Raw genomic sequence first — 20,699 nt, 5'->3', positions numbered from 1 at the left:
ATCTCAGTACAATAGGGGACTTGAATAAAGACGGCTGATCAGGTAGCCTTAAGAAGGCGGAAAGGGCAGAAAGGTAGCCCTTGATAGTGCCCAGAGCAGAGCCCTGCTGGGCAAGAGAAAGAAGGAAGAGGAGAACCTCGGAAAGAGGGGCAGAAAGGGGATCCACAGCCTTTGCTGTGCACCATGCCACAAATCTGTTCCACCGGCAGGCGTATACCGACTTTGTGGAGGGACGCCTGGCTGCCAGAATCACATCACAGACTTCAGGAGGCAAGTCGAATGGCCTCAACTGTCGCCGCTCAATCTCCACGCATGGAGGTGGAGGCTGGACAGGTTCGGGTGGAGGACCGTCCCCTGCTGCTGCGACAGAAGGTCCTCCTGAAGGGGCAGGCGGATCGAGGGACCGACTGACATGCTGAGTAGCTCGGGATACCAGTATCTTCGAGCCCAGTCCGGAGCCACAAGGATAACTTGGGCCCGGTCGCGCCTGATCTTCTTCAGCACTCTGGGCAGAAGTTGTATAGGCGGAAAGGCGTACAACAGACCGCAGCTCCACTCGCGCCGAAAGGCGTCGCCGAGCGAGTGCCGTCTTGGAAACTCCAACGCGCAGAACTGATGACATTGCGCGTTCTCTTCTGTGGCGAATAGATCTAACCAAGGCTCTCCCCATTGCTGAAAGAGGCCGTTCGCCACGTCCGAGTTCAGACGCCATTCGTGATCCACCGAGCACCGACGGCTGAGTTCGTCCGCCCTGGCGTTCAGAGAACCTGCCAGGTGTTGAACCGTCAGAGTCACGCCCTGACGTTCCAGCCATTGCCAGAGGCGCAGAGCCTCCTGGCAAAGGGTCCACGACCCCACACCGCCCTGTTTGTTGCAGTACCACATGGCGGTGGTGTTGTCCGTGAACACCTGCACTACACTCCCGTTGACAAAGGGGAGGAATGCCTTCAGTGCTAGGCGAATCGCCCGCAGCTCCAACATGTTGATATGGAGCCGGGACTCCGCCGGAGACCAGATGCCTCTGATCTCTGCCTCTCCCAAGTGGCCTCCCCAGCCCTGGAGGGACGCGTCCGTCACAACTACGTGCTCCGGTTGGGGAAGGGAGAGGGATCTGCCTCTGACCCAATCGCGGTCCGTAAGCCACCACTGCAACTGTCTCGCAGTGCCCTCCGAGATAAGGACATGGTCGGACAGGTTGCCCTGATGCTGGGCCCACTGAAACTTCAGGTCCCACTGCAGAGCCCGCATCCGCCACCTGGCGTGATGCACCAGAAGGATGCAGGAGGCCATCAGCCCCAGAAGCCGCATGGTCAACCTGACCGAAACCCGGGACAACGGCTGAAAGATGGGAATCAGAGCCTGAATATCCCGGACCCGCCGTTCCGGAGGATAAACCCGAAACTGCGCCGAGTCGAGAACCGCTCCGATGAAAAGGAGCTTTTGAGAGGGACACAGGTGTGATTTCGGCACATTGATGGAAAACCCCAGCTCGTGCAGGAGGTCTGCCGTCATCTGAAGGTGGTGGACGACTGTTTGGGGCGAGCCCGCCTTCAACAACCAGTCGTCGAGGTAGGGGAAGACTGAAACCCCTAACCGGCGCAGATGAGCTGCGACCACCGCCATCACTTTCGTGAACACCCGTGGGGCGCTGGTAAGGCCGAATGGGAGCACGATAAATTGAAAGTGCTCGTGGCCTACCGTGAACCGCAGGTAACGCCGGTGGGCCGGCAGGACGGGGATGTGAAAATACGCATCCTGCAAGTCCAACGCTACCATCCAGTCTTGTGGGTCTAGAGCAGCCAAGACCTGAGCCAAAGTCAACATCTTGAACTTTTCCTTCCGGAGGAAGCCGTTGACGTTCCGTAGGTCCAAGATAGGACGTAGGCCCCCTTTGTCCTTCTTGGGCACCAGAAAGTAGTGGGAGTAGCAACCACACCCTACTTCTGGCCCAGGAACGCGCTCGATGGCCCCCTTGGCCAAGAGGGCCGTAACTTCCTCCTGCAGAAGTGTCAAGTGGTCCCCCGACACACGGTGGTTCTGCGGTGGCATGGCTGGAGGAGTGGACTCGAAGGGGAGGGAGTAGCCCCTTCGGACGAGCTGCAGCACCCACCTGTCCGATGTAATCGTGCGCCAGCGGGAGTGGTGATGGCGAACCCTGCCACCCACTGGCATCACATGGGCCCGAAAGCTCGGACTAGGAAGATTTGGAGGCTGCTGCGGGGGGAGGTGTGGACTGACCTCGCCGCTGCCCTCTACCGCCACCACGGCGGAATCCACGGCCGCCACCGCGCTGGGGAGCGTTCTGCGGCGCGTGGCTGGCAGCACGCGTGGGACCGCCCCTTCCCTGGCCACGAAAGGGGCGAAACGAACCCGGTTGCTGGCGCTGGGTCGAAAGACCCAAGGACTTGGCCGTGACCCTGGAGTCCTTGAAGCGCTTAAGCGCGTTGTCCGCCTTGTCACCGAACAGGCGACTGCCATCGAAAGGCATGTCCATGAGGGCATTCTGGACATCCGGCGATAAGTTGGCGGATCTCAGCCAAGCATGGCGACGAATCGCCACCGTCGTGGATATAGCCCGTCCCAGCGAGTCGGTCGTGTCAAGACCACACCTTATCGAATACCTCGCCGCGTCCCGGCCTTCAACCAAGGCCTGGTTGAGCTTGTCCCGCACCTCCTGCGGGCATTGCGGCAGACACTCCGCGACCGTGTCCCACAGAGAGTGGGTGTAGCGGCCCAAGAGGCATGCGGTATTGCAAGACCGCAGTCCAGCACTCAAAGACGAAAAGACCTTCTTGCCAAATTGGTCATATCGCTTCGATTCCCGATCGGGCGGAGCCGACGGGAATGCGGACTGGGAAGTGGAGGCCTGGATCACCAGACTCTCCGGGGAGGGATGGGTGGAAAGGAAGGCAGGGTCGTCCGAACACGGACGGTGACGCCTGGCAACGTTCCGGTCAACCGGTGCACCGGAAGCGGGCCTGGACCAGGTGCCCAAAAGGACATCCGTCAGGGCCTCATTAAACGGCAGCAGAGGCTCCTGTGGGCATGACTGCGGTTTAAATACTTCGGTGAGGATGTTAGGTTTCACCTTAGCGACGGGGAGCTCAAGGCTCAAGGCCTTGGCAGCCCTCATCAGGACCACCGAATAGGCAGCCCCCGCCTCCGACGCCACAGGGGAAGGCGAGACAAACCCAGGGTTGGGCGACTCGTCCAGACCACTGGCATCACCTAAGTCACCTACCCAGTCCACGTCATACTGGCAGGCTCGTGACAAAGGGTCCTCAGACCCCTCCCAACCCTCTCCATAATCGTCCTCATCGCCATAGTTCGAGCCGACGATATAAACCGGCTCCTCGGAGCCAATGGGCCCCAACGGCGCCGGACTCGGCGTCGGACGACGCCGGTCCGACTCCGCGTCAGGAGTCAGAGAGGGAACGGGGGTGGCGCCGCGCGGCGCCGGGGACGGGGACCCGACGCCGGCCGGAACCGACTGCGGAATCACGGCGCCGCGCGGAGGCGGCACCACGGGTTGCCCCAATGGAATCGGCGCCGGAGAGGCCGGTGGACCAGCCGGCGACGACCCTGAAGGGCCCAGCGGCGCCGGAGCCGCCGGCGGCGCCGGGGCCGGAGCATTCGGCGGCGTCGGGGCAGGTGCACCCGAACCGCTCGGGCTCCCAGACGGGACCGACGGGCCCGCAGGCGCCGTAGGCCCCGCCGGAGGAGACATCGCCCTCATAGCCATGAGGAACTCCTCAATCTCCTCGCGCGACGCACCTTCCCCAGGGACCGACGGGTATGGGGCAGACGGCGTCGGCGACACACGCGGGGCCGCGGGGGTGGGGCCACCCGAACCCCCGGCCGCATCACGCGGGCGTCGGGGGTACGATGACGACGCCCCGACCTCTAGTGTCGCTTACCTGATGAACCGGAGGAATGGTGGCGACTCCCGGAGCGCTCATGGCGGCTCCACGATCGCTCCCTCGACCGCTCCCTCGACCTCCGACCGGACCGGGACCGCTCTTGACGCGGGGCCGACACTCGGAGCTCGAGCAGCTTGCGGGACCGCTCCCGTCTAGCTTTACCTGTCAAGGCCCGGCAGTCGACGCAGGACTCCACGTCGTGGTCCGCGCCCAGACACCGGAGGCAGAGTCGATGGTGGTCGGTGACCGACATCATTCGGTTGCACCCGTCGCAACTCTTAAACCCGGGCATCCTACCGGCACCTTGAAGAAAGAGTTAAGTTAACAAAAACTTGGTCAAAAGACCGGAGTATTGCTCTTCGGATCTGCGCTAACTGGCGCGGAAAAAAGAAGAACCGACGTCAGCGCGCGGAGGCGGCGTCTATATACTCCAGCGACGTCATCAAGGCGCACGACGCCGACGACGCGGAGCCGCAGGGGACGCCTGCAGACGACGCCTACCGACGCGCAGGGGTACTGCTACGCAAAAGTTTCCGGATCCAGACTGACGCCTGGGGATATTCTAAGGTAAGGAATCTAATACTAACCTGTTTCTTTCAGATATTACAGGTGGCGGAGACTGGGTGAGCACCAGGCCTCTTTTGTTCAGTCAAGTGAAACTTCAGATCTTTCATGATATCCAAGTTGTAAAGCAGTGGTAAAAAGGCTAGTTTCTTAACAACCCCAAAAATATTCACTAGTGAAACATAATGTATGGATAAATTGTCTGACGTGGGCAAGTAGGTCTAGCAGACATGAAAAAGCCTAGCACAAACTGTTTGGGGAACAGGTCTTCTGCAGATTGTTCTGTTGCCCCCTAATGCGATGAAGTAACATCTGCACTAAACTCGATATCCGTCCATGCTAGACTTTAAGAACTAGCTTTTGGATGTCTTAGTAAAGTAGTCAGCCTTTGATTTACCTCTTTACACCCTGCCCCCAGATCAATGGTTTCTTGGATATTAGAGGCTGCTTACTGCTCCCTCTTGGAAGAGTCCTTCCTTTTTCATTTTTCTCAGGTGTCCTCATCTTGCTCAAACTCATGGCTGCCCCACGGTTGCATCTTTCCTCTACTGCCTCATAAATACACGTTGTTCTCAGGTAGGTGTTACCTCTAATGTGTGATAGTTATCTAGCAGCACTCATGATTCCAATCCCTTAATAGTCTCCCTTGGGTGTCATCAACCACCTAATGATTCATAGATCTACCACTACCCTCCTAGGTCCATTCTTTCACTGCTTTTTGGTATTCTCACTCTAGTGCGATGCCACCTGGTTTTCCAATGCCTTGCACATATGGAAATGTCCTCTGTGTTGTCTTCCCTACAATTTCTCATCAACGGTATATTCACTCAAGCCCTATTTCCGCCTGATGCCTTACGAGTCTGCAACTGTCTTCATACATTTTTTATAGTCGCTCTACCATGGCATGATGATTTTGTGGTCTTTCTCCACTATCCGCCCCCACCCCCCAATGACTCAAATATCCATTGTCCCTTGATCCTCAAATAAAACAAGTGTGTGTTCCTCTAATGCCACATAGGTCTCTTACAGACCTCAGGCTCATCTTCACTCTGAGGTATTTACAGGTTTCTGCCAGCCCAAAGCTTCATCTTCTCTTTAATACTTTACATGTGCATAGCTTACCTTGCAAGTCGTATCTCTAAAAGCCTTACGAGCATCCAGCAGCCTTGCAGAACATTTTCCCCTTATTGTCTTAAGCATCCAGCTGCCTTCAGTATTACATTATCTCTAATACATCATAGGTTTCCAATACCCTTCTTCAGCGATTCTTGTAATGCTTTTCAACTGTTCTTCTGTTCTCATGGGTCATCTTTTGTATAATGCCTCTTAAATTGCCTACTGTCCATAGGGGCCATCCTACCTTTAATGTATTACAGGTGTAATGCTGACCTTACATTCCATTCTCCCTCAAAAACCAAATACATATCCACTGAATCCAGTTGTAATCCTCCCCGTCTTAAGCCCACAGCTCTCGCTTTGATCTCAAGTCCCACCTTCCCTCTCGCGTCTAGGCAGTTATTGACCCCAATCGGAAACCTTGAGACGAACTGGGTCTTATTTTACAAACCAGTTAAAACTTTGTGTGTGTCCTCCCCATTGGACAAAAATCCTTATGTAAATCGGTTCCTTGTACATTTAAAAGATGGCGTGATTCTTTTAATCGCACTATTTAAGCGTGGGAATTACATGACCAAAAACAGCTCGATTCTCAAGCATTAACGTTATCCCTCTATTGGGATTCCTCATACCATCCAAGCGTTGCCCATAACTAGCAGATACTTACGCTCTCAGAATCCTCAAGCATCCTGGAGGTCTCCTGCACATCTGGGGCACTAGGAACAATCACTGGCATGGGGGGTCGTGCTCTTCCCAAAGTCCCGATGGAAGCGGTCTTCACAGGAAGAACCTGTGGGTTTACACCTTAGATAAAAAGATTCATGTTTATTTCAAGCATTTTACATCAGGAGAGAATACCAGATATACAGGACAAGCAGCAGAGATGCAAACATCTGCTACATGCAGTGTACACTAGACAGACAACAGGGAGGTAAGCACCTATAAGGAATTACAAGGACAGAACTGGAGATAGAGAGAAGAACCATGGACTTCAGATTTGGCACTTACTTGTTTGAGGGAGCAGTGGTGTATTCGGTAGGGCAGAGTCGTGTGCAATGCTGACAGTAACGGGAACCGCTGGTACAGCAAAACTCTTGAGGGGATGAGAGGGGCGGACATGGGCTGTCGGAACATTCGCGACACACTCTTCTTCTTGAGCAGCAGCCATATACGAAGCAGAAACGGGTTCAGGGTCCTGATGGTCTGCACAACAGGTCTGCGAGGAGGATGCTGGCATAGAGTCTGTGCTGGGCGTGTTACGGATGGACTCTGTCAGAGAAACGTTGCATGGATTTAGCATTTGGGCGTCATATTAGTACAATGCAACTACAGAAACTAAATACAAGATCTAGATGAACCTCCCACCAGTTACGTGCAATGTCACAACTGGCACGGACTGCTCCCAGGGACGTCCATCCGGCACACGTGCCTCTCACCTGTGGAGTTGGCCCTGTCGGAGTGAGACCCGGAAGATCCGGGGGGTCGAGGGCTGCTGGGATTGAGGAGGTAGTTGCGGGTGGGAGAAGCCAGACTGCTGGAGTGGAAGTGATGATGAGGGTGATCAATGGAATGGATGGGATGAGCACTGATCACAGCTGTGGACGGACAAGTCAGAAATGCTTAATTGATGAAAAGAGATGGAGAAGTAACAGACACATGAACAAAAAAAGCATGCGTTGCACAGGCATGTGGACGTTTAAAAATATGCACTTCATACACTCCCACAAACAAGGGCCCAGTGACAGAACAACACCCATGCACCCATCTAGCTTTCATACAAAAACGTTTGGAAGGAGAAAAAACATTTGCATCTACCCAGCCTGGCAGGAATTCCACAGGAACAGCCAATGTCCAAAAGGAGGCACGCCAACAACAGGCAGACACATCAGAACAAGCATTCAAAACACGTTTACACAACTGGACAAGTGCACATGCACACACAAACACGCACAAAACAAAACTATGGATTTAATTAACAGGATTGCATGAATAGGCATACACAGACAGCAACTTCTCTGGTGAAGAGATCAGAAGAGGTAATGTCAAGACAAGCAAATGACATGGAAGAGAAATGCTGGAAACATTTACTGTAGGAATGAACCTAGAGGCTGAGTTCTATCTATACAAAACATCCTCAATGACAAGTAAAACTAAGCAAAGGAAGTGGTTTATTTTTTGATTAAACAAACCTCTTCGGTTTAGAACTTATCAGATGAAGAGTATAGAAGATACTCTGGAAAAATTAAATTCTAGCCATCTGAGGGTCACTTTGCAGTACATGAATGTCCGACTCCTTCATGATAAGAAAGATCAAACAGGCATTATGGTGAAACTAATTATAATGGACCACTTTCACAATGCTGCTCATTGGACAGCTTGACTTTCCCTAAAGGATGTGTAATATGAGATACTACAGCACTATGCCTTCTTTCTATCATCTTCCTAATACTGGAAGGCGCATTCACCTGCTTTTTTTTTTTTTGCAGAGTTTTATATAGCGCGAACTAGACCCGAACCGTATCGGGTATCAGAGCGCTTTACATAACACCAGTTACGTTACATGAGGACACACATTCAATTTTTAGGCACGGGGAGATTAAGTGATTTACCCAGAATCACAGGAGGGTTTGGCGTCGTTACCGAGACTCGAACCCAGATCCCCAGGTCCGAGGTCGAGTGCCCTAGCCTATAATACAAGAATATTTTGCCACAAAGCGATTAAGCTTAAAACACCCTTCACACATAGGGTTAGGTTGGTGGTATTGTACTAGGATGCGGCGCCTCAGGGGACTGTACACCTTTAAATATTTGTTTTCTCTATCTTGGGAACGGTGCTATAAGGAGAAGAGAACCACACTTCCTCTTCTAACATAGGCTGTGCCTAAATAAACATTTGAACACTCCTTAGCACTCGTTACAGTATTCAGCACAGATTTGCACATGTGTATTTCACTCATACATAAGTTATGCAAGATTTAAAAATTGTATCTGTAAGGGGACTTCGGTTCTTTACAAGGTTTTTCTTCACTTATTTGCCACAGTATCGGTATGTCTTAAGGCAGCTTTCGTGTCTTCGAATGTCCCCGCTGCTCCGTGTTGGCTGCACCAAACACGGAGCAGCGGGGACATTCGAAGACACGATAGCATCAACGGCGAAAGCTGCCTTAAGACATACCGATACTGTGGCAAATAAGTGAAGAAAAACCTTGTAAAGAACCGAAGTCCCCTTACAGATACCCCTTCGAGGGTTGGAATTATCACCTCAAGGACGAAAAAGGAACACTCGAGGAAAATAGCCTTGAAAAAGTCAAGGGTTACATTCCCTACTGACGAAACACGTGTTGGCTGTAACATCTATCAAAATAAAAAACAACACCTGCGGAACAACCTGAACTACGAGGACCTCAATTTTTAAATCTTGCATAACTTATGTATGAGTGAAATACACATGTGCAAATCTGTGCTGAATACTGTAACGAGTGCTAAGGAGTGTTCAAACCCTTCACACATACCTCTTCTTATTCCAACTCTGACCTTTGTTTTGATGGCTTCCCATGTTTAAGTTTGCTCCTGGGGCTTGAGAAAGAAACCACTGCAGAGAATGCTGCGAGTCTTTGCATCAAAGAACCAACTAAAGCGGACTTGGAGGATTATAAAAACGCCTACCATTTTGTATCGATTCGATTCCAAGGACTTTGTGGCAGTACCAGGTCCGGTTGCCTTGTAAACCCACATGCCTTCACAGCAGAGCAAAGACTCGGCTTGTCTCCTCACTTTCAAGTACTTGAATAAACTCACATGATTGGTTCATTGTATGCATCCAAACTGGGAGTGAGGAACACAACAATGCTCTCTTGTGCACTGCACTCCTTTACCCAGACACTGAATCCACACAGTGGTATCTCCAAATAAAGCCATCAAATGTGGGAATGGGAGTAGCTAAAATCATCACGTCTGCACAAATGAACTTCTGGAGAAGGAGAAAAGTTGCCGTTTTCCATTCACCTTGGACTGAACGTGTTGAATAATTAACTTACATTTCATAATGCTAATTCGGTGGATACTCTAACTGCAGATTCCTCACCAGTAGAATATCCCCAGGTGCCACAACAGATCCAGAGAATTTCATACCACTGGAAGTGACGGAGCAGGGAAGTACATAAGCATCATCCCTGTGCACTCTGGCGGAGGCTATTAGGATGACTTGTGCTAGGTTTGCTGTGATTTTTCCAGAACCTGAAGCAAGAGAGGCACTGATGGAACGCATAAAGGAGACCCATATGCCATTGCAGTGGAACTGAAACTCCCAGTGACTTTACAGGTGGAAACTTCAGTACACAGTAGTTTTGACACTGCGCGTTTCCACTGGTGGTATATGGATCTTACTGGGGTACATCCCACTGATAAAAGATGGCCCTTGCCACCTCGGGATGGAGATGGTGCTAGTGATCTGGCAGTCATCTGTTCAGAGCGTCTGCTCTAGCATTCAGAGATCCTGCTAAATGGCTGCCTGCCAGAGAGATAGTCTGCTGGACCAGCAACCTCCGGAGATATAGGGCTTCCAGGAACAAGATACGGAATCCCAGGCTGCCCTGCTTGTAGCAATCGCACAGGACGGTCACGTTGTCCATGAGGATCTGCACCGGCCTCCACTAGATGGATGGAATGAAGACTTTCAGGGTCAGGCAGATTACCCAAAGATCCAGAACACCGGTAGATACCACTACAAAGCCCTCTGATCTCCACAGGTGCATCCGCCAAAACTGTAAAGTCTGTGAGGCCACAAGAATGTCTGCAAGACCCTCACAGAATAATAATACTAGCTTAGGAGAGGTTGGACCTGGTTGAAGGATCTGACCAAAAAGATTTGCCTTAGTTTCAACAGTAAGCAACTGTAACTTTGACACTTGTGCTGCCCTTAGCACCCCTACTGCGAAAAAGGCAATCCTTCCATTGGTGTCCCAGGTGTCGAGTCTAATTCAATTCCAAAGATGGATCCAGAACACTGGCATTCTGTTACCTTAGGTACAGCCCATCATCAGTATAGAGAGGGGGGAGCAGGTTGTTTACTCCTCATCGTTAGTGTCATGGCGAACATTTTGCATACATTGAACTGCGTCAGAGCAAGATCTAAATAAGGCCTCTTGTCATCGATGGCACTGGTGTCAAGACAGAGGCTGACGATTAGAATTAAGTTACAAAGTGACTGGCTGCACTTTCGTAATCTGGTAGGAAGACACAGGCCTGGGACAGGACAATGACGACTCCGGGTCAGACCCAGTGCTGGTGGATTTGGCACCGGCACTTAAGCACAAGTTACTTATTTGTGTAACAATATACATTAGAGACATTAGTTAGTGATAGATTGCTTACCTTAGAATATCCCCAGGAGTCAGGCTTGATCCGGAAAGTTTTTCTGCTTAGCAGTACCTCTGTGCGCCAGTAGGTAGCGTGCTGCGGCTCGGCGTCCGTCACCAGCGTCGTAGGCACCGAGATTATCCCACGGAGAGTACTTAGGAGCCACTAATGCACACTGATGTCGGTTCTGTACACAACTATTCCGCGCCAAAACGCAGAGCCTTGCAAGAGACTGACGATTGGTGCATAAAACTAGGGCCCTAAAAGGGGAATGACCTTAACCCTAGTAACCGGTTCGCAGAACGGGGAGGATGGGTGGGGCGGTAAGGAATCTGTCACTAACTAATGTCTCCTACAGATATATTGTTACACAAGTAAGTAACTTGTGCATCTGAAAGAGACACATTAGTGATAGATTCCTTACCTTAGAAAAGATACCCCAGAGATACCAACCCCGGTGGAGGGTCTGCGAACAGGATTACACCAGAAAGTCACGGATCACAGAATGGCCAAAGAAGCCGTCTCTCCAGACCGGACTGTCAAGGCAGTGGTGCTTGGTAAACGTGTGCAGCAAGGCCCACGTGGCTGCCTGACAAATATTCTGCAGGGGGACACTACGTACCAAGGCAGTAGTGGCTGCTGTTGCCCTGGTTGAATGGACACGCAGCCCCACAGGAGGCTCCTTCTTGCGCAAGGAGTAACATGCTCCGGGAAATGGTCTGTTTGTGCACGGCTCGACCTTTTTTGGCGCCCACGCAGCTAACAACGAGCTTTTCATATACCTGGAACGGCTGTGTACGCTGCAGATAGAATGCAAGTGCACGTTTTGGGTCCAGACGGTGGAGCCTCTCCTCTTCCCTTGAAGGACGCGGAGGCGGAAAGAAGGTGGGCAAAGTGATGGTCTGCCCGATGTGGAAGGGCGATGCAACCTTTGGCAAGAAAGAAGGACGGGTACTCAGAACCACCTTGTCTGGATGGACAGAAAGGAAAGGAGGTTCAGAAGAAAGAGCCTGGAGCTCACTCACTCTTCTGGTAGAGGTGATAGCTACCAGGAAAGCCATCTTGAGAGTAAGAAGACGTAAGGGACAGTTATGAAGGGGCTCAAAGGAAGCGCACATCAGAAAAATCAAGACAAGATTCAAGTTCCACTGAGGCATTATGAAGGGAACCGGTGGAAACGTATGCGTAATGCCTTTAAGGAAACGGTTAACAACCGGGGACTTAAAAAGAGAAGGTGATCTGGAAGCCGTAGAAAGGCAGAGATGGCCGAAAGATAACCTTTGATAGTGCCCAGAGCAGAGCCCTGCTGGGCCAAGGAGAGAAGGAACAGAAGAACCTCAGAAAGAGGGGCAGAAAGGGGATCCACAGCCTTTGCTGCGCACCATGCCACAAATTTGTTCCACCTGCAGGCGTATACCGTTTTAGCGGAGGGACACCTGGCTGCCAGAATGACATCACAGACTTCGGGAGGAAGATCGAAAGGTGTCAACTGTCCCCGCTCAACCTCCAAGCATGGAGGTGGAGGCTGGTAAGGTTCGGGTGGAGGACCGTCCCCATCTGCTACGACAGAAGATCCACCAGAAGAGGCAGACTGATCGACGCTCATAATGAGTAGATCGGGATATCAAACTGTTCGAGCCCAGTCCGGAGCCACAAGAATCACTTGGGTCCGGTCGCACCTGATCTTCTGCAGCACTCTGGCAGAAGTGGTATAAGCAGAAAGGCGTACAACAGACCGCAGTTCCACTCGCGACGAAAAGCGTCTCCGAGCGAGTGCCGCCTTAGAAATTCCAACGCGCAGAACTGATGACATTGCTTGTTCTCTTCGGTGGCAAATAGATCTAACCAAGGCTCTCCCCACTGCAGAAAGAGACCCTGCGCCACGTCAGAGTTCAGGCGCCATTCGTTATCCATCAAGCAACGGCGGCTGAGTTCGTCCCCCCTGGCGTTCAGAGAACCTGCCAGGTGTTGAACCACCAAGGTAATGCCTTGACGTTCCAGCCATGTCCAGAGGCGCAGACCCTCCTAACAAAGGGTCCAGGACCCCACCCCGCCCTCCTTGATGCAATACCACATGGCGGTGGTGTTGTCCGTGAACACCTGCACTACACTTCCCTGGACAGAGGGAAGGAATGCCTTCAGTGTAAGTCGGATCGCCCGCAGCTCTAGATGGTTGATATTGAGTCGGGATTCCGCCGGAGACCAGAGGCCTCTGATCTCCACCTCTCCCATGTGGCCTCCCCATCCCAGGAGGGACGCATCCGCCACCAATGTGTGCTCCGGTTTGGGAAGGGAGAGGGATCGGCCACTGACCCAATCGCGATTCGTGAGCCACCACTGTAACACTCGTGCAGCGCCCTCCGAGACCTGGACGTGATCGGACAGGTTGCCCTGATGCTGGGCCCACTGGAACTTCAGCTCCCACTGCAGAGCCTGCATATGCCACCTTGCATGTGTCACCAGCAGGATGCAGGAGGCCATCAGGGCCAGAAGCCGGAGGGTCACCCTGAAGGAAACCCGGGATAAAGGCTGAAAGAGCGGAATCATTGCCTGAATATCCCAGACTCGCTGCTCGGGAGGATAAACCTGAAACAGTATTGAATCCAGAACTGCTCCGACGAAAGGAAGCTTCTGAGAGGGACTCAGGTGCGACTTCGGCACGTTGATGGAGAACCCCAGCAAGTGCAGGAGGTCGGCCGTAGTCTGGAGGTGGGTGACGACTGCCTGGGGCAAGCCCGCTTTCACAGCCAGTTGTCGACACCCCTGACGTGCACAGATGAGCCGCGACCACCGACATTACCTTCGTGAACACCCGAGGGTCACTGGTAAGGCCGGAGGGGAGCACGGCAAAATGAAAATGCTCCTGGCCTACCGTGAATCGCAGGTAGCGCCGTTGGGCCGGAAGGACGGGGATGTGAAAATAGGCATCCTGCAAGTCCAACGCCACCTTCCAGTCTCCAGGGCAGCCAGGACCTGAGCATAAGTCAGCATCTTGAACTTCTCTGGAGGAAGCGATTCACATCCTGGAGGTCCAAGATGGGGCGCAGGCCCCCCTTGTCCTTCTCGGGGACCAAGAAGTAGTGGTAACCACTTCCTACTTCCTGACCGGGAACGCACTCTATGGCCCCCTTGGCCAGGAAAGCGGTGACTTCCTGATGGAGAAGAGCCAAAGATTCCCCCGACATGCAGTGGTACCGAGGTGGCATGGCTGGAGGAGAGGACAGAAAGGGGAGCGAGTAACCGTGGCAGATTATCTGCGGCACCCACCTGTCTGAGGTAATTTTGCACCAGGGGTGGAGGTGGTGTCGTACCCTGCCACCCACCGGCATGGGGTGCTCCCTGAAGCTCGGATTAGGAAGGCTTAGAGGCAGAAGCAGCGGGGTTGGAGGTTACCAGACCCGCTCCTGCGGATGCCACATCTGCGTCCACGCTGGGGCTGGGTCTGCACAGGTTTAGCTGAGGAGTGTGCTTGGGTGCTCTTACCCTGGCCACGAAAGGAATGAAACCCAGACGTGGCAGGGGGCCTCGTAGAAAAACCCAAAGACTTGGCAGTGGCACAAGAGTCTTTAAAGCGCTCCAGGTCATTGTCCTCCTTGTCGCCAAAGAGACAGGAGCCATCAATGGGCATGTCCATGAGCGAGCTCTGGACATCGGGTGAGAACCCAGTGGAATGCAACTGGGCCTTGCGCCGCAAGGCCACCGTCATGGAAATCGCCCTGCCCAACGAATCAGCGGTGTCCAAACCACACCTAATGACAAACTTCGCTGCATCCTTGCCCTCCGCAATAGCTTGGGAAAGGACAGTCTGGACTTCCTCAGAGCACTGAGGCAGAACCTCTGCCACCGATCCCACACTGCGTGGGAGTAACGGCCCAATAAGCAGGCATTATTAACCAACCTCAACCCCAAACTGGCTGAGGAGAACAACCTCTTGCCATATTGGTCCACCCTCTTAGAGTTCTTATCTGGCGAAGCAGAGGGAAAGGCACTCTGCGAAGTCGAGGCCTGAATGACCAGATTCGCAGGCGTGGGGTGAGTGGTCAAAAAGGCAGGATCACCAGGCACCTGGCAATGACGCCTAGCGACGTTCTTATCCACCGGTGCCCCCGAGGGCGGCCGCAACCAAGTGCCCAAGAGGACTTCGGTAAGGGCCTCATTGAAAGGAAGCAGCAGCGCCGACGACGTAGAAGCCATCTGGAGCACCTCCGTAAAGAGGTTGGTCTTACGGGCCACCGCAGGGAGGTCGAGAAAGAGCCTCCGCGGCTCAAAGCAGCACCATAGTATAGGAAGCGCCTTCCTCCCTAGTAGGCGGAGGTAAGGCAAACCCAGAAGACACATCAAGTTCACCTGCATCTTGAAGGTCATCTACCCAATCCTGCTCGGAGTCACACTGCCGTGCAAGGGGGTCCTCAGAGTCATCCCAGTCCTCGTCTGGCTCCGGGGTAGAAGGAGCCGGCCGCAGCGGCAGGTTCGGAACCGGAGAGGGGGTCAGGGTGGCCGCGCCGGAGCCGCATCCCAACGTGAATCCCAGGCCGGAACAAAATGGTCCGGGAACCGGGGCAGGGGCGGGATAAACACGCTGGGGCCGAAGTCAAGGGCGGCGCCGGGGCCGGAGCCAGCGGTGCTGCACCTTGTGGCGCCGGAGCAAAGGGCGCTGGACCCAGTGGCTCCGTGGCTGGCGCCAGAGGCGGTGCGGTCGGGTCATCAGGATCTGGACACGGACCGCGGGGCCCGCAGGCGCGAGCCCGAGGACTCAACAGACGGTACATGGCAGCAAGAAACTCTTACATCTGTTCAGGAGTCGCGGACAGACCCGAGTATAGCGGGTAGGCCGCGGGACACCCAGGCTCCAGAGGAGCCGCAGGGGCCCCCCGTCCGCCTCTGGGGAGTGACGGGGGGACGTTGGAGAGCGAACGCGCTTCTTTGACTTCTTTCTATGGCGTCGCTTACCGGAATCTGAAGTGAAAGACTTAGAGTCCGAGAAGCGACAGCCCCAGTCCCGCGAACAGCCCTTAGACCCGGAGCGACGGTGAGAGTGCTGGACCTCCAGCAACTTCCGCCGCCGCTCCTGTAATGCCTTTGAGGCCATGGCACTGCAGTCCTGGGAGTCATGGTCGGTCTCCAGGCAGTAGAGCCAGACATCATGGGGTCCGCCACCGACATATTACGGTGGCACGACCCCCAAGACTTGAAGCCGGGCATTCCTACGTGCACCAAGAGACAAGAAAAGGAGACAAAAAGTCTAAAAAAAGTTGTCAAAAAATGATCGAGGTGTGTGCTCAATCCAGATCTGCGCTTTAGGTGCGAAAAAAGAAAGAACTGACGTCAGCGCACATGGGTGGCGCCTAAGTACTCTCCGTGATGTCATCTCGAAGCCTACGATGCCAGTGACGGACGCGGAGCCGCAGGACGCCACCTACTGGCGCGCAGAGGTACTGCTAAGCAGAAAAACTTTCCAGATCCAGCCGGACGCCTGGGGATATTCTAAGGTAAGGAATCGATCACTAACGTGTCTCTTTCAGTTGGACGGGCGTGGACTCAGGGGTGAAAGTCTGCACTGGAGCCAGAACAGGTCTACACATAGGTTTACCCGGGGTCAGCTGGCACCAAAGGAAGTGCAACTGGAGTCACGGAAGGCTTTGTGAGGCCAGAATTCATGCCAGCAGGAAACAGAAGTGTTTGTATTAGCTGCTGCAAGGCCACTATTTGCTGCTATTCGTGGACGGCCAGGGAATCCTGGACGTGCCAGGACTTGCTGCAAGACCGGATCGGAGTCAGAAGATGCTTGTGAGCTATGATCTTTCGATTGACTCCCTTGCGATTTCTCAATGATTTTGGGGGTGGGATTGTATTAAATCATACTTAGCTTTCTTGTGAGACTTCGAATTACCAGACTTACAGCAGGAATGGGACCGTCTTCTTGACTAGGATTGCACACAGCTCAGTAACTTGGAAAGAGGACTTAAGCTTCAACAGGGACCTGTTTTTTTTGTTTTCCACTGTAGAGTTCCATCTCCCGGATAACCTCTGGGTGCTTTATGGCACATTTATGGCACAATTTTCAATTGTCACCAAAGGCCCAGAACCAAAGACGCACACTATGCTGGTCTGTAACTGGCATCTGCTTCTTGAAGTCACAGCACAGCTTGAATCCTGATTTTGAAGACCTCGTCGCAGGCACTCTGTTTGATGTAGTCTGAAGACAAAGTTGGGAGGGGAGATTCTGATATGCACTGAAAGGCTTGGAAAGAAAGGAATGGAGATCAGCGCACATTGGTGGTACCTATTCTCTTGCTCTGCCACTTCCAGGGTGGTACAGAGGAGCCGGATTGCACCGCCTTCAGGCGAGCAGCAGCATTGCTATAAGTTCTCTGGAATCAGTCAGGAACCGAGAATATTAGAAAAGCTAAGGAATCTGCAGTTAGAAATATCAATGAGAAAATGCCATTCTAAAATCAGGCACAAGGCGATGAGCGAAGGAAGCAACTAGATTCTTGTAGAAAAAAGGAGATCACCCTCCCGCAAGCCATCAGATTACCTTTTTCCATCTCTGGAGATAAAAACTAGGAGAGTGGGTGGGTGAAAGAATAGCCATTTAAGCCCACATTTGTTTTATAGCAGGTTCATTCAAATGAAATTACAAAGAAGCACATCCCCCGATCATGACTCAAATTATTCAGCACATTCAGGGCTAGCAGAGTCCCTACTGGCACTGGTCAGCTGCATTCCAGACTAAACATGAATAACACTGTGTTTTTTAGTATGGCTCTCCGAGATTCATTCTGTACAAATCACCTTCCGGGAAAGGATTGGGCCAGACAGAGGGGGGGGAAAAGTATGCTCCTCTTTCCAGACTTTCCAGCAAGCAAACACTGCTGTGGACATTAAGCTTAGGCTTGGGACACCCTGCGCAGAGACTAAGCTCCGCCCAGCATAGCTCTTCGGGTCACTGAGACATTGATGCCCCTCGACCACTTCAAAGTGGTGATCCTAGGAGGAACCACTTCATTCACCTTATTTTCACATCAAAGTGTGACAAGCTTGGGGAAAGGATGTTTAAATATTTTTTCTTTTCTTTGCACTGTTTGAAATGTAGTAGATAACTTCTCTTTTTCCCTGTTCTTGTGTTTCACCTTCTACATACCCTTTGGTCTTTCCTGGTTCCTTCACTCCTTTTTCCTGTTTAATATGTTTAACTTTATATGGTGAATCAATGTTTACTAAACATTTAGAAGTGTTCTTGCTAGACTAAAATGACTACTTATCGTGCGAATAACTTTGGGCCAAATTACTGATCGGCAACTCTTGGTGGAATACAGTGGATTTGTACTGGTTTGATGTGTACTTACCAATATAAATGATTTAAACCAAAAATCTAATTCATTTTTTTTTAAACAATCAAAATTTAGCTAACAACGCAGAGGCTTGGGATGGCCTGATAATTTTAAGCTCCTCACTTTTTCTAAGAGTGAAGCTTTCATTTATTCAAAAAAGAGACACGGATGAACAACATAGTGTTCCACTGTTGTATTACCGGAAATCAATCCAGGGGAGGTTAATGCATCCCTGCATGTACCTGGGTGGCTGGAGTGTAGTTCGTATTTGCCACTGTCCTTCCTCAGCGTTTCTGCTGCCTCACTACCCTTACAATTGGAAGCAACACCTATTAATGAAGTTGTGCACTCCTGCCTATCTCTACTAGTATCCCTGCTACATGAGCTTACTGGCCGACTGGTATACTATAACCAATAATCAGCAGCCACAAGATCCCTCACATTACCACAGAAGCTCCTACAGGGACTCTCGACAACCCGCCACTTGATTTCCCAAATCTACAAGACCCTGCAGGCCAACATTCTTAAACCACGCTCTCCATGCAAGAGGGTTTGGAAAGAGGACATGGGCGTTGTATTAGATGAACAATGGGAGACCATTCACACCTGCACAACCAATTTCGGAAAGCATGCACAAGGTAGGGAAGTACTATTATTTAAAGATGGCACTACACTCCAGCACTTCACATAATGAATTATTGCAGACCCAGGGATCGCTGAAGAGGATGAGGACTATTTATCATTTCCTGTGGTCTTGCCCGTGTTTAGACAAGTTCCGGAAGGATGTCCCGACAGCCATAGCCTCCATGAAAGCGAAATCCATTTTTAGTGACCCTGCATCAATCCTACAGGGGCACCCTCAAAAGAATACACATCTCATTCACAACCCCAAAGGGAAGATAATCTACCACCTATTCCTAGCAGCTAAACAGACCATACTGAGCCTCTGGGGTAAAGGGCTCATCACTAACACCTCACTGTGGTTACACAATCAGTAGCTTACAGAAAGATAGCATATGATCTACCAGACACATCGGATAAGTTTACGAGTATTGAACTTTAAAAAACAATCTGGAGTATGTGGTTACAACATTGAATTGTTGTTTTCATTGAATGCCGTTAGTACAAATAACGTATTCAAAGCTTCAAACATTGCTGCAACATCATGCAGCTAAAAAACTACTTTTCACATCTTCCCCCAGGTATTCAGAAACGAAAAGCTACCCATCTATAATTTGATTTTAAAGTTACTCCTTAGGCCATCCTGAACTCTTGTTCCTTCTTCATGTGACCGATATTTTGAGGAGTACCCTTTTGAAGAATGATAGCATCTTGCACAAGAAAGGTATCAGTTTCAACATTTGAAAGCAGATTGTACCGCCCCTCTTCATACCTCCAGCCCAGCGTGCACACACTCAAATGCCTAAGCCTCATCTCAAAACTCTTGTTGTTTTCTACAAATCATTTAATAGTACTGCAGCCCTTCTGTCTCTTTTCTATATATTCATCTCCTTGGAGGGCTGACCTCCATACCGTTCAGTAATTCAGATGTGGCCTCTTCATAGATGTGTACACCGACAGTGCAGTCTTCATTTTTATGCCCAGTTCCACCAGCTGTGCATCCCAGTGTTACTTTTAACCTCTCCAAGGCATCATAGGATAAGGAGCTAAACTAATTCAGCCTCCTGAGGTCATCGCATATGGTAATTCCACAATCACTCTCTTGTTAGGTGACTTTTGAGTGCACATCCTTTTCCCAATACCAAGTTAATGTTAACACCTTCAACCACTTCACAGATTTTCCATGGTGGCCATACTGACTGCCACAACTACCTCCAGGACACCATCATTGACACATCGACAAACCCAGAACATTGGTTACAGAGAAAGCACCACCCTTGGACTGGAACGCAGACTCGCATCGGTTTGATACATGTTGGTGTACTACAGACAAATTCAAACGACTTCTAATCATTGGCAGCTAACTACTACATTCTAAAACAAAGCTGCCTTTTGTATCATCACAACTTCCAAATCAACCACCAATCTACCGGTTTTTCCTGCTGGCGCACAACTACATCACTAATCTTTTGTCAAAGAATGCATCAACAATTAACTCGCCCAACACCAGGAATGTTCATTATCACCCAATTAACTGAACTACATTCTCACATTTCCAACCACGTAGTCTCTCAAAATTCGACTATCCAACTGCCACAACAACAAGACTAAATCTCAAAACGGCAAGCATCTTTATGCCCCCACAACTTCTCCAACCCCCTTGATTGATCAGTTGAACTTTTACAGTCCCATTAACAGTACAATCTTCTCAGTAACTGCCTAACAACCAAATTGATACCCCCCATTGCAGCAACCTCAATCTTCAGCTGCGTCAACTATCATCTTA

General features: G+C 51.4%; 1 protein-coding gene across 10 annotated transcripts in view; it reads right to left on the bottom strand.

The window, feature by feature from the left end:
• NEO1 (neogenin 1) overlaps nucleotides 1-20,699 on the bottom strand; it is a 577,741-nt gene that overhangs the window by 5,522 nt on the left and 551,520 nt on the right. For 8 of the 10 annotated variants that reach the window (XM_078685036.1, XM_078685037.1, XM_078685038.1 and 5 more), the window contains 3 exons: nucleotides 7,037-7,195; nucleotides 6,609-6,869; nucleotides 6,268-6,404 (listed from right to left, as the gene is read on the bottom strand). In XM_078685036.1, coding sequence (XP_078541162.1) covers nucleotides 6,268-6,404; nucleotides 6,609-6,869; nucleotides 7,037-7,195 — 557 coding nt within the window. The remainder of the gene's footprint in view (nucleotides 1-6,267; nucleotides 6,405-6,608; nucleotides 6,870-7,036; nucleotides 7,196-20,699) is intronic. The other 2 variants (XM_078685045.1, XM_078685046.1) reach the window with 1 other exon arrangement.

Source organism: Lissotriton helveticus, chromosome 3_2 (genome assembly GCF_964261635.1).
Source record: "Lissotriton helveticus chromosome 3_2, aLisHel1.1, whole genome shotgun sequence".
Taxonomy (NCBI): Eukaryota; Metazoa; Chordata; class Amphibia; order Caudata; family Salamandridae; genus Lissotriton; species Lissotriton helveticus.
This window is presented reverse-complemented; position numbering and strand designations above follow the sequence as displayed.